This window comes from Ascaphus truei, chromosome 3, assembly GCF_040206685.1.
Source record: "Ascaphus truei isolate aAscTru1 chromosome 3, aAscTru1.hap1, whole genome shotgun sequence".
Taxonomy (NCBI): domain Eukaryota; kingdom Metazoa; phylum Chordata; class Amphibia; order Anura; family Ascaphidae; genus Ascaphus; species Ascaphus truei.
The window spans coordinates 117062647-117075614 of NC_134485.1; the positions used below are offsets into that span (position 1 = coordinate 117062647).

The following is a 12968-nucleotide window of genomic DNA, read 5'->3' on the forward strand; positions in this document are numbered from 1 at the left end:
ATCCCTTTAAAATTGCAAGTGATTCAACTACTATGATGATTGAAGTGATTGATGAATGCCTTAAAAAAAAATAAGATTATTGTGTTCTGTATGCCAACAAAATAAATAAAACAGGTTAAAATAAAAAATATATATATTTTTAAATTATGATTGAAAATGGATTCTTGGAATATTTGAAAGGTGTATTGCTGCCCTCACAGATCATCTTTCTTGTCTCTCCTCTACTCTGTGCTCATATTAAACACATGTCATTAGTTCAAATTGATCCTTGGTGGGAATGTCCCTTTAATCTTTCATAGCTATGCATTACATTAGCTAAAATTGGACCGTGAGGCTGGAAACATTGCTCAGGAAGCAGAGGGAGGGAACCAGAAAGAAGGGGAGGCGGCTATTATAGGCACTGAGGAATGAGAGCCAACTGTGAGAGCCGACATGGATGAAAAAGAGCCGGAGCTATGAGCTGGGTCCGGCCGTCTGGCCGAACTGGAGTCAAAGCCTTGTACCTCTTACTACTCTGAAAGAGCCAGGGTGGGACATCATCTCTGCACACAGGAGGAAAGAAAGGCTGATATCATCATGGGAGCATAGTCAAGAAGTGGAGAATAAAGTTCTGTATACAGCATCCAGACAGAAAGAGGAACAAGGAGAAAGACAGCAACTACATTCTTTCCATTCACAGTAGTTTAAGATCCAGAGGACCTGGTTGAAAAGGATGTTCGCAGATAGGATGAGACAGAATCGCTGCTATTGCTACTGTCGCCTTAGTTCGGGATCATATTGCTATAATCCGTATTAGTGCAGCAGGGGAAGAAGGAGGAGGGGGTGGGAAGGGGGGAAGTTTAGGAGAAAGCTGTCCCAGGACAGCAGCAGCAGGAGGAAGATTAGCAGGCAAAAAAAATAATAATAAGGAGAGCTGCTACTTGACTGCCTGATCTTGCAATGCCCTGGCTGAGCGGTGGCAGGAGGCGAAGGCAACAGCAGGCACAGCAGCAGCATCAGCCGTGCCCATCCCAGGGCACCCTGCCTGGCAGGAGGGAGAGCTCAGAGCTGCCTCTACCCACTGGCTGGGAAGAGGCGAGGGACTACGATGGGAAGGTATTCTACATTGATCACAACACCAGGCAGACCTCGTGGATTGACCCTAGAGACAGGTAATGGTCCACATGATTCACCAACTGACCTACCTATACTCGATGTGGCGTGATATTCAATGTGGTGAGAAGCAGGGAAACACACAGTTAATGATATGATGCCCTGCACTCAAGGGATTGGAAGTCAATGCCGTGTTAGCTATGTGTTGCTATTTCTTACAGTCGTTGGACTTTAATATGATACCAAAAATACATTTGGCCAAGTACAGTGTTGTCAATAATAGTACGTGGATGGGAAATAAGGACCTCTTTAGGCACTGACGTGGTTAAACTGAAACCCTGCTTTTGTGAACAATGTCCCACTCCTATCCATAGGAAGTTGCATTCTTTACATTTATGATTGCATGTTGTGCATTCCTGCTGACTCTGAAATGATTAGTTGCCAAATATAAAGTCCAGGAAGTAATCTTTAATCGTTCAGTAGACAGTGTTGAAAAGGGACAGTATAAATAATCAGAGTCAATGCAGAATGGGATTTAATTCGGGGAAACGCTGACTTTTGCATTAAATTGTGATGTTGCAAAAAATCGAATAATTTAACAATTGAATATGCATTTTAGTTTTGCCCAGGATCATATCATATAGTGATCACACAGGACCATTGCTTTTAATTGGATTTCTTTATTTGATACACCTGGTGCAGTGTTTTGTAGAAGAATTGCCATCGCTTTGTGCCAATTAAACTTTAATTCATCATCTCCATGTGTTATAATATTGAGCAATAGATCGTATTATAAATGGTATTTGGCTTCTCACCATACTTCAAGGCCCACTATGGTTTTGTTAAGCATTGAAAATGTTTCATTTTGTAGATAAACAACATTTATTTTCACGGTATGACAATTATAAATACCATTACAGTAATAATTGCCATTTACAAACACAAGCTATACATAAAAGTTCTGTTTTCTTTAAAGTGCATCAATCAGGTATTCAACATGACTCAACGTGTCAACATTAATTTCACGTTACGAATTATGCGTCATACAGTATGTACAATGTCTGTTATACAAATGACGCACAGTTTATGTACTACTTTTTAGCATTAACATTTTGACGCACCAAAGAAAAATCTAAATATAATCTTCTTACATTGGTCCTGATCTATTACAGTATAAGTCAGAATGTCACTGGGAATGCATGGAATTCAGTGGCAATATATCACAGCATGTCATTCTATGAAAGGGGTGGCCAACTCCAGTCTTTAGGGGCCACAAACAGGCCAGGTATTAGGGATATCCCTGCTTCAGCACAGTTGTCTGAATCAGTGGCTCAGCCATTTAGATTGAGCCACCTGTGTTGATGCAGGGACATATCCTTAAAAACTGACCTGTTGGTGGCCCTTGAGGACTGAAGTTGTCCACTCCTGTTCTATGACGATTGGTGGAGCGTGTCTCAGATGGAAAAAATGATTGCTCTTTATCTCATGTCAACCTATCTGGAAGCTCTCAAGGTGCTTTTTGTTTAATTTCTCAGTAATTGGAAGGCACTTCCCCAGTTCCATGTACCGTAGGTGGGTATTCTTAGTTGGCCTCAGAGAGCAGTCCTCTCCCGCTCCTCATTCTTCCTGATGCAACGGATGTTCGGACACAGCTCAGTTATTGTATTTTAACGATTAAGCTGCAGGATTTGTAGGGGTGGAGGGAGGAATTTAATCTCACTCATTTTCGTCTTCCTCTGTTCACGCCTCCCCCCACCCTTCCTTTTAGTCACTTTACAACAGCAATCACTGGTCGGGGGTAGATATGTTTCCCTCTCTGAAAATGAAAGCGCTGTGCTACAGTACATAATGAACAGAAACATGTCCATAAACATCCATATCCCTTTCAGCAGCAGTGCTTTCGAAAATGGATGTAGAGAGAAATACATCAAATAAAATAATTATCATTGCTATTACTTATATGAGAGCTTAAGGCAGGCATTTTTTTTCTACCAGAAGGAAATAGAATTGAAAGAGTTCTTCAAAATGCAACATGCCAGACAAAGCTGACATCATCAAATTCTTATTGGTAAAGACTAAGGCATCGGCCCCAGTTCTCCCTGCTGCACGTGCTCCAGGCGGCATGGCGGCGCGTGCAGAGACTATCGCCGCGATCGGCGGTCTGTAGGGGAGATCTAGGGAGAGCGTGGGGGCCATGACGTAGGGCGCGGCCATGACTGGGCATATCTGCCCTGCTATTGGCTGCGTGCAGCCACGTGACCGCGTCGCAGCTCGGGAAGACAAAATTCTTGTTTTCCCTGCCAGCGTACGCCTCACAGCCCTTTGCGCGCCCACACACATACCCAGCCACTGGGGCCTGCCCCAGAGATGGCTGTCACACCGTAGCGTGCGCCGCCGTGACCACCGGGGACTTAGCCTTAGGCTAAAGGAGTGGCTCTGTGGTAAGGTCACTGCCTTTGAAGTAGTTAAACCAGGCTTACATCCCAGCACCAGCTCTGTGACCTTGGGCAAGTCAATTTATCTCTCAACAATTGATTGCCAGCTGTGTGATGCAGGGACTCTTTGTCTGTTCATGGGACACAGCACAACAATTTTATAAACACACTGTCCAAAAGTTTATCAAGTGTTTTCTGTGGAATTCATATTGGGGATCAACTTCAGCTTCTCATGGGTCATACAAAGGACGCTGATACCTGCTTGTTATATGTATATGTACTACGCATTGTGATGCTTTTAATATAATAATGCGCATGTTGTAACTGTAATATTGCATTATTACATGTATATGTATAAACAATAGGTACAACTATCAGGCCCGTCCCTAGGCATACCTTGAGTAAAGCACCGCCTAGGAGTGGCAGATCTCAGGGAGCAGCAAGAGGGAGAGAGTAGCAGCACTGCTGCTTTCCTTTCTTTAACATGTTATTTTGTTAATATATGTAGGATTGAAGCAGGAGGTCTCCGGAGTTGAACCGCATTCATTTAGGCTCCGGGAACCCCCTGCTTCCGGAGAAACATACTTCTTTAGGGGGTGCCGGTAGCTCCTTCAAGGGTTTAAAGCCCCCGGTCACATGGGCCAATAGGAAGCTGCCTATGACATCACAGCTTCCTTTTGGTCCATGTGGCCAATGCGGTTCAGCTCTGGACACCCCCTGCTTCCTACCTAGAAGGGGAAAAAAACATTGTAAACAACATATTTGGGGGAAATGTTTTTGTTTTGGTGCTTTTTAGTGTTTGCCTAATGGAGGCACATTACCTAGGGGTGGGCCTGTTGGGTTCTCAGGTGTCAAAGAGAAATATAAATATTTTACACTTTTTATAAGTGAGAGTACTTTTTGAGATAGGTAAGAGATATCGTAAAACTGGCAGGCGACATACATTAGCCTGGGGAAAGTGATTGAGATACTGAGACCCATCTCCTTCCAGACCTAGTAACTATGGCCCAGATTCACTAAACTCCGTTTGCCCATGTAACGTGGCGTTAACACCCGATATTTATAATGCAGTATTCACTAAAGCAAATGACGTGACGTTAACCAGGACTTATACCTGTAAATGAGAGAGGACTTATATACGTCTCTCTACTTGGAGGTAAAGTATATATCACCAAATCGATTACCTCCATGTGAGAAAATACCCGTGAGGCCACCTAAGATACCTGAGAAATTGAATAATTTGAAGATCTATTATATATTTATATTAGGATATTTCCCAAGACTCTCAGGCGGGTTCACAGGTATCTCCCTGCATGTAGTTTAATCTATTTGAAAAAATATAAGTCAATGGACTGTCTCCCATTGACATTACTAATAATGAGGTCAACAATGGCTGTTATTTTTGCATATAATAATTTTAGTGAATAAGGCAGTAACCGCCCGTCCTGTTTTGGGTAATTTCCTTTTTTTCCTCTGATTTAACTGAGCATAGTGAATCTAGGTTGATGCCCTTAAGGTTATCAGTTCACAGTGCAATTGAGCTGCGATCTCAGGACTTTGGGGGTAATTCCATGCAGTACGAAGAGGCTGTTATCGGACAAAAACTCCATCGATGTGAGTTTTTTAGTCCAATAGTTCAATTGGCTGCATCGAAGCATATAGAATAAGACAATTTGATTTTATTCTGTGGTTGCATTCTGTGCAATAGATTCTTGACTCTTCCCCATGCCCACTGGCACCTATGACAAGGTTTGTTCAGTCTTTTCTATTTTCCCTTTTTATTTTAAGTGTCTTTTTTTTTATTGCAGTATATATGTTTCTTTATGTAATGAACTGCCACTATTTTTGTGGAATTAAATCATAAAATTAATCAGCTCTGTGTCTATTAAGTAGCCTCCTCACTTCTGACGGGACCATTTATTTTTTCACACAAAATATTTTTGTCTCTTAGTGCAGAGAGCTAGCATTAAGCACAGTATATTTTTACCCAGCTTGTGCAAGCAGGTGACGGGACCAAAGACTCCAGGTGGGTGTGCCTAGTGGAATAGCACAAGGCCTGTGCTGGGTAGCAGCTAAAGGGACATCCAAAAGTTATCCTTGGTGGTGGCTGCGAAGTAGAGGGAGACCCTGTTTTGGGGGATATTGATCCCTGGAGAGCTCCTGTGGGAAGGTAAAGGAAAAGATTGGTAAGCGGGTAGTGGGTCTTTGTTAACCCCTTATTCACCCCTCCACAATCACATCAGAAGCTTCTAGGGAGCTTAGTACTTGTCACGTGATGGTGACGGGGTTATTGCTTTAACCAGTCATTGATCTGTACACCATAGCGATTAACGGTATATTCCGTCACAGCAGCTGGGCAGAGCATGGAGACGCGCCAGTTCAAATGAAGGCAAAGAAGGATAGGTAGCCGGGTTGGTCCTTTCTTCCATGTTGTAAAATAACAAATGAGGAGTATGATACAAGGATAAAGGGTATCTCCTTTGTTATTTTGCTATCATAGGGACATTAAATAGGGGCGTCAGTGAGGATATGAATGTAAGTCCCTCCGCTGCTAATTTGGTGTTAATTAAACAGTGGACCTTAAAGTAGTAGGGTACAGTAGTAGAGTTAGCTGCTCCATTGGACGGTCAGCCATAACAGCTAAACACTTAAAAACACTTGTTTATAAAGATGGTTCTCTTTGATAATTTTATTTCTCTTTTCGTTTTTAACATTTTAAATGTCTGTTGTTATTTTTTTTTTAATTGCTGTTTTACCTATTTTATTGCTGGGAGAGGTGACAGTGACTGCATAAAACGTAATTCAATTGCTATGTTACCTAATGTCTTTTTCTTCTTGTTAGCCTGCTAACATGTCTTGACATGTTACATAGATAGTGCGACTGTGTCAGCACCGTAGACCAAAATCATATTTCCTAGACTGTAGTGAAAAAATGCAATATGCATCGGACATCCCACCGCTGTAAATGACCTAAAAACAAAGTGCTAATTAACCACATTTCAGGTGTTTGTTCTGTAACCTCTTCATTACATTGTATATATCAGAACAAAAAGGGACCTTGTTATCTTGCACACTGTAGTAGTTCACAAAGAATAAAGAGTTACATTCTCACCAAAATGTATACCAGCAGCTACTGTACAGATATCATTTGAATAGTCGAATAATTGACTCTTATCGTTATAATCTTGAACCCCAGTTTAGAGTCTGGGCTGCCAAATTATTTCACATTTTAAAATTAATTCGATGCAGTGGTTGGATTAATAATAAAGATGACATGAGTCATTTAATTAGTATCAAAGTACAATCCATGACCATTTTTCGCCTTGTTAGTGTACCTCTTTGTAAGTCTTTTGACGCTTTCCCCTGGGATTCTTGCAGTTGCAAAAAAAGTTAAAATGACTGCTGTTGCCTCTCATAGAAAGTTTGGTGTTTGCTGCCATATTGAATAAATGTGCACTGCACATCTAAGGCTAAGGCCCCGCTGCACGAGCCCGCACAGCTGCCTTGCTTGCCGGCAGGCGCGTGCAATTCACTGCACCGCGATCTGCGGTGAATTTTTTTCCGGTGCGTGGGTGCGTGGCCAAAACGGGTGGGGGGTGCGGCCATGACGTGAGGGGTGGGACTGCCCCACAGCGCAGCACTGCTTCCGCCCCTCGGCACCCTTGGCACCCTCAGCCCCCTCAGCCCCATGGCACCGTCACACACACAGGTACCCTCACACACATAGGCACTCACACACACACAAATACACACGGGGGGTGAATCGGAGGGGGATTAGAGCAGGAGGGGAATCGGAAGGGGGATCGGAGCAGAGGGGGGAAATCGGAGCAGGGGGGTGAATGGAACGGGGGAGGATCGGAGCAGGGGGGGGGGAAATCGGATTGGCTGCTGGGATCCAATCCGTGATTGGTTCCCTTGCATGCCACGTGATGCGGCACTCGCCGAAATAACAAGCTCCTTGTAGCTCCAGCTGGCTGACGCGTCACAGCACGCAATCAGCCACGCTGGAAGGAGCCAGCGGGGACCTCAAGAACAGAGGCAAGCAGCTGGTGTAGGCGTTGAACGATGGAGCGTCGCGCACGCCTATCACTCGAGCGATTCGTGCACTGAGGTCTCAGGCGGTGGGGAGGCGTTGCAGAGGCATGGCGGACACGTCACAAAGTTAGTTCGCCCTCATTGGCTGAACCTCTCACGTGACGGCTGTCATGATCTCGGTCGCATGCACTATGGCGGCCTCATAGGGAAGAGGGTTGTTGTTCTCGCCGCGTGCGCGGCATCGCAGGCTCTATAATCTCAGCCTAAGGAAACATAATTTATTTATTTTTTTAAACTCAACGCATATTTAATTCAGACTTGTTTTATTTTGAGTTGTGTTTTTCACAAAATAGGATTTTAAAGGAGCAATCCAAGCAATATTCGACATGTGTTTTAAAAAAAAAAAAAAAATCAGTTCTGTAGTATTAGACTAAACTAAGTATTAAACTCTTAGTGCCATTTTTAATGAATTTTAATATACTGATAATCCTTTGATTTATATGTTTTGAACACTTTCCCAGCAGTGCAAGATCTTTGTAACACTTTCCTGTTTGTGATCATTTGTTGCCAATGTTCCAATTAGTTTGAGCTGCAAACTGTAACAATAGATAATGTTAACTTAGTAATATAAGAATATATTGTAGCTGCTGAGTTACACTGACTGAAGGATTGATTGAAACTGAAAGGCGGCCATTTAGCGAACCCTGGGAATCAGGATTTTGCTGATCGATCACAGGAGAACGAATCAATCGGCAGCTTAGGTAATTAGTTTTCAATAAAAGTAATCAAAGGCTGCATATATTAAAACAAAACATGTTTTTTTAAGCTGCTTAGATTGACTCTTTAAGATAAAACTATGAGTGCGAAATAATCTATTTATACAAGCTAAATTCTAACATTTCAATTTTTCCTGAAATATCTACTGAACGAAGCTTCAGTAAATGTTTCACATTCTAGAAACAAAACCACGAGTCACATTTGTGTTGGTTTATCCTTCTAGGAAATGCCCAAGGTTTTGTTTATTCTAATTCTGTTTCATCCCAGACATATTTTCTTATAAATTGGTAAGCCTTTAAAATGACCGCTGTTCTCTCTTGGAAACAACAAAAATAGGGCCTGTTTTAATTAAATACTTATCCAATTCGGAATTGGAAAGAAGAAAATAAACACACATTTGAAAAAAAAAAAAAAAAAAATCCCAAAAATCGTTTCAGGAGCGTATACACATGTAGCAGGTCTAATACATGCTTTATACTGTATAAACATGTTACTCATTCTGAATCGTTACATGTATATAAAGAAACGGTTTGGTATCACTGAGCACGGAATGGGAACAACTTGACGTAGCCAACTCACCGCCGCCACCAAGGGCAGTCTCGCAGTTTAGGTAAGTTATTAAGGGGTTAAGGTTAGGGGTTTTAGGTTAAAGGGTTAAGGTTAGGGGGTTTTAGGGTAAAGTGTTAAGGTAAGGTGTTTTAGAGTAAAGGGTTAAGGTTAGGGGTTTTACAGTAAGGGTTAAGGTTAGGGGTTTTACAGTAAAGGGTTAAGGTTAGGGGTTTTACAGTAAAGGGTTAAGGTTAGGGGGTTTAGAGTAAAGGGTTAAGGTTAGGGGGTTTAGAGTAAAGGGTTAAGGTTAGGGGGTTTAGGGTAAGGGTTTAAGGTCTTTAGGATGCAGATTAGCATTAGGGGTTAAGGTTAGGGATTTAGGGTAAGGAGTTAATGGGTTAAAGTAAGGACTTAATGGTAGGGGCTTTTGGGGTAAGGTTAGGGGTTACCTTCATGGCAAGAAGGCTGGCCATGAGCTTCCCTCAGTGGCTGATCAGTGGTGTGGTGAGTTGGCTGTGGAGGAGTGGCTGTAGTAAGTTGTCTCATACCACATGCAGCGTGTCTGTATTTTTCTAAGATGTTGAAGTACGGCACAACCGTTTTAGTCTCTTAAAACGAATTATTTCATTTTAATTCCTGTTCTCTACCTGTGCCACTGAAATGTAACTGTGCTACTTGCTCCCGGAATAAACCTGTCTGTAAATATAGGAGTCGAGCGTACAATTACATAGTGTTTAATGACTTCTTTTTTTTATAGCAAGTGAAAGCTAAGCAAGGACGAAGTGAACTTCAGCATCTATAATGCCTGTGACAGAACTATGCGTGGAATGTTAAGCAGGCCACAGAAATCTCAAAGTGGAGTCCATGGAAGACTGTAATAACAACCTCTGCAATTCCTGTTTACTAGCACAGGGAATATCTGGCATACCAGTTTCTCCTAGCTGGATATTTATGTAAACAAAAGCAGTTTCCCATGTTAGGTGAATTCAGAGAGCCTAGCTTTTTCCATCTCTTGACTTTTCTGCCTTCTTGGAGTTTTACAGGCCATTTTAGCTCCGGCCAACGATTCCTCTCCCATTTTAAAATGGGCATTTTGATGCATTTTAAAATAGGCATTTTTATGATATTATTTGTGCTATGTATACATATCACCCCTTATGAAGGTCCCCCTGTTGACTGAAACGTTGGATCTGTGTCTGAAGCATGCTCCAGTAAAGTTGCATCTATATTCAAGTATCTAATTTTTGTCCTCCGTGGTGCTTTTAAGCATATCTTTATGGATTGATTAATTAATTAATTAATTCTCTCTCTCTCTCTCTCTCTCTCTCTCTCTCTCTCTCTCTCTCTCTCTCTCTCTCTCTCTCAAAAAGAAAGTACACCCTCTTTGAATTCTATGGTTTTACATATCAGGACGTAATAACAATCATCTGTTCCTCAGCAGATCTTGAAATTAGGTAAATACAACCTCAGATGAACAACAACACATGACAAATTACACCGTGTCATGATTTATTTAACAAAAATAAAGCCAAAATGGAGACGCTAGGGTTCTATTCCTGCATGTGTATTCACTGTTGGGCTGTTATTGGTCAGAGAAAGATCATGTGACCCTCCTCTGCGCTCAAAAGTCAAATTGAAAGCCGCGCACGTGGACACAGCCTGATGAAGCAGGGAGAGGAGAGAGCAGCAGATGCTGGTTATGTCCTTGCTGATCATGGTGCCATTTCACGATCCCGGTTATAACACGATCCTGGTTATAACACAATCCCAGTTATAACGCGGTCTCATTATGTGGATCCCGAGCACCGGGTTATAACAGGGTTCATATATATATATATATATATATATATATATATATATATATATATATATACATGTAGAGGTATCAGTACCGTGTTAGCCGAGCTTCAATAATCAAAAAATAAATAGATGATACCGTTCTGTGGCTAACGAAATGCTTTTATTTGTGCAAGCTTTCGAGATACACTGATCTCTTCTTCCGGCGATGTTACAATGAATGAAGCATATATATATATATGGATGGGCAACTACATACACATAATAACAGACCAAATGTCCAGTAGGTCTCATTACATAACATCAAAAGTAGAGATTAATACATCAATCATATATATAGAAAAACACAGGACCACATATATAAAAGGAATAGAATAGTGAAAGTCCGCAAAAGCCAATTGATAAAATATTAAGTTAGAGTGATATTGAAATCTTAATGAATTTTTTGGTTAATATCATTGAATAAATGCGGGCAAATGAATGTCAAGGTTCAAGCCATGTGGGGACAAAGTGTTTAATGCATGTATCCAGAAACTTTCCCTTTGTCTTAAAACAGCAATTTTACTTTCCCCGTCTTTTTTTTCTTTCATATTTTGATATGTAAAGCATGTGTAATGTATAATTCTACATTCTTACCTAAACTGGCAATCGTTTGATGCTCCTGTTATAAATCTTTAAAAATCCAAAATTGCCGCGTTCTAACTTTGTGCGTCAGTCTGTGAAATGCTGCAGCTGATATGTAACATTATATTACTAAGTGTAACACATTATTGTTTCAGCTTTCAGAGTAATAGACAGTCTGCTGTTTGGCACACAGCAAAAGATCTGTTTGTGATACTTTGTTTCCAAAGGGCAGAGCTCAAAAAAGGTCTGTCAGAGCCCGTTTCAAATCAGGAAGTGGATGTGACTTTCTAAATGGTTGCTATAGCAACCAAAGGATGATCAGTACATTAACAAATTATTACAAATGGCAGTAGAAGTTAAAAAAAATGCAGACACTATTATTTAGTAGTACAGAACTGATTTATTTAAAAAAATATAGGACTTTTCTCATTTTGCTGCTTTAACCGTAAAATTGTATCTCCATCTCATATTTGGTACTACACTTTCTACTCCTGTAGAATTTTGCTTATGATGTTGCAAAAAGTGTCTAGCAACCCCACGGTTCATAAAACCTGAACATTTATTGCATTTATGTTCCATGAACAACGTTTTGAGGTTCCTCTTCGTGCGACTGACATATTGCTTCCTGCAAGTGCTGTTTAATACGTAGAGCACTGATTGTAAATTACAGTTAATGAAACTTCATGGCCAATAATTGTCCGTTGCTGCATGATGTGATGTTTTTAGGTTAACTAGTATCCATGAATTTGCAGATTAAGCACCTTGATGCATTGCATTTGTAGCAACCTAAGGGATTACTTATACTCCCCAGTGGTTTTTTTTGTGTTTTCTAGGATTTACAATGAAAACTGGTGTAATGTAAAATATTGTTCCTATCAGTCACTTTGGTAAAGATGTCTGATTCAAGTTTATGATCAACTATCCTAATTCTAGTGTCTTAAAAATGAATAGCAGTAGTGCTCTTAATGCAGGTAAAGCTAATGGTGCTGTGAGCATCATTGATATCAGAAATGAAATTTCCCATATCATAAACACGTCATCAATGTAGCGCACCCACATACACCCATGGTTAACAAATTGAGGATGATAGAAGACCTATTTAATTCTTGATTCCATTGGGAATACTCCATGTCCATTTTGAATTTGGATTCTTCTTGAAAAATGCATTCATAATGTAGAAGTTTTCATGCTGCCAATGTACCAATCTGTCTTCACATTCATTCCTGTTGCCGTAACCATAATTACTTATGTTTCGATTACTTATGCTTACTTATAATTACGATGCTTCATCTTTCTGGTGGACACCACTCTTTGCATTGAAATCTCCTATAATGATCTTGAAGTGACAATTTCTTTTGTTGTTAAGGTGGTTCTTTTGTGGTGGAAGTTTTCCACTTCATTGTCTGTGTGAATAGATTTTGGGGTATACACTTGGATTATTCGAAGCTTGTATCTCTTTGTTTAGTGCCTGACAATTCGTGTTGCTCTTTCAGATGAGCTTTCATACTCCACTATGTTGTTTCTCCATCTCTTGTTAATGATGAAGCCTACTCCACTGATTCTTCCATTTTCTGTACCTATGTAATATAATAGGTGTCTGCGTTTGACCCCAATTATGCCTCCATCTTTTCTTCTTACTTTTCTAAGGCCAATAATATC

At 40.8% G+C, this 12968-nt stretch overlaps 1 protein-coding gene across 4 annotated transcripts in view; it reads left to right on the forward strand.

Moving 5' to 3' along the window:
• WWC3 (WWC family member 3) overlaps positions 1-12968 on the forward strand; it is a 253016-nt gene that overhangs the window by 12716 nt on the left and 227332 nt on the right. Inside the window, exon 1 of one of the 4 annotated variants that reach the window (XM_075589398.1) lies at positions 388-1151. The exons of the other annotated variants lie outside the window; for them this stretch is intronic. Within the exon in view, the coding sequence (XP_075445513.1) occupies positions 940-1151 (212 nt within the window). The 5' untranslated portion in view covers positions 388-939. Of the gene's footprint in view, positions 1-387; positions 1152-12968 lie in introns of those variants that run through there. 4 annotated transcript variants of the gene reach the window in all.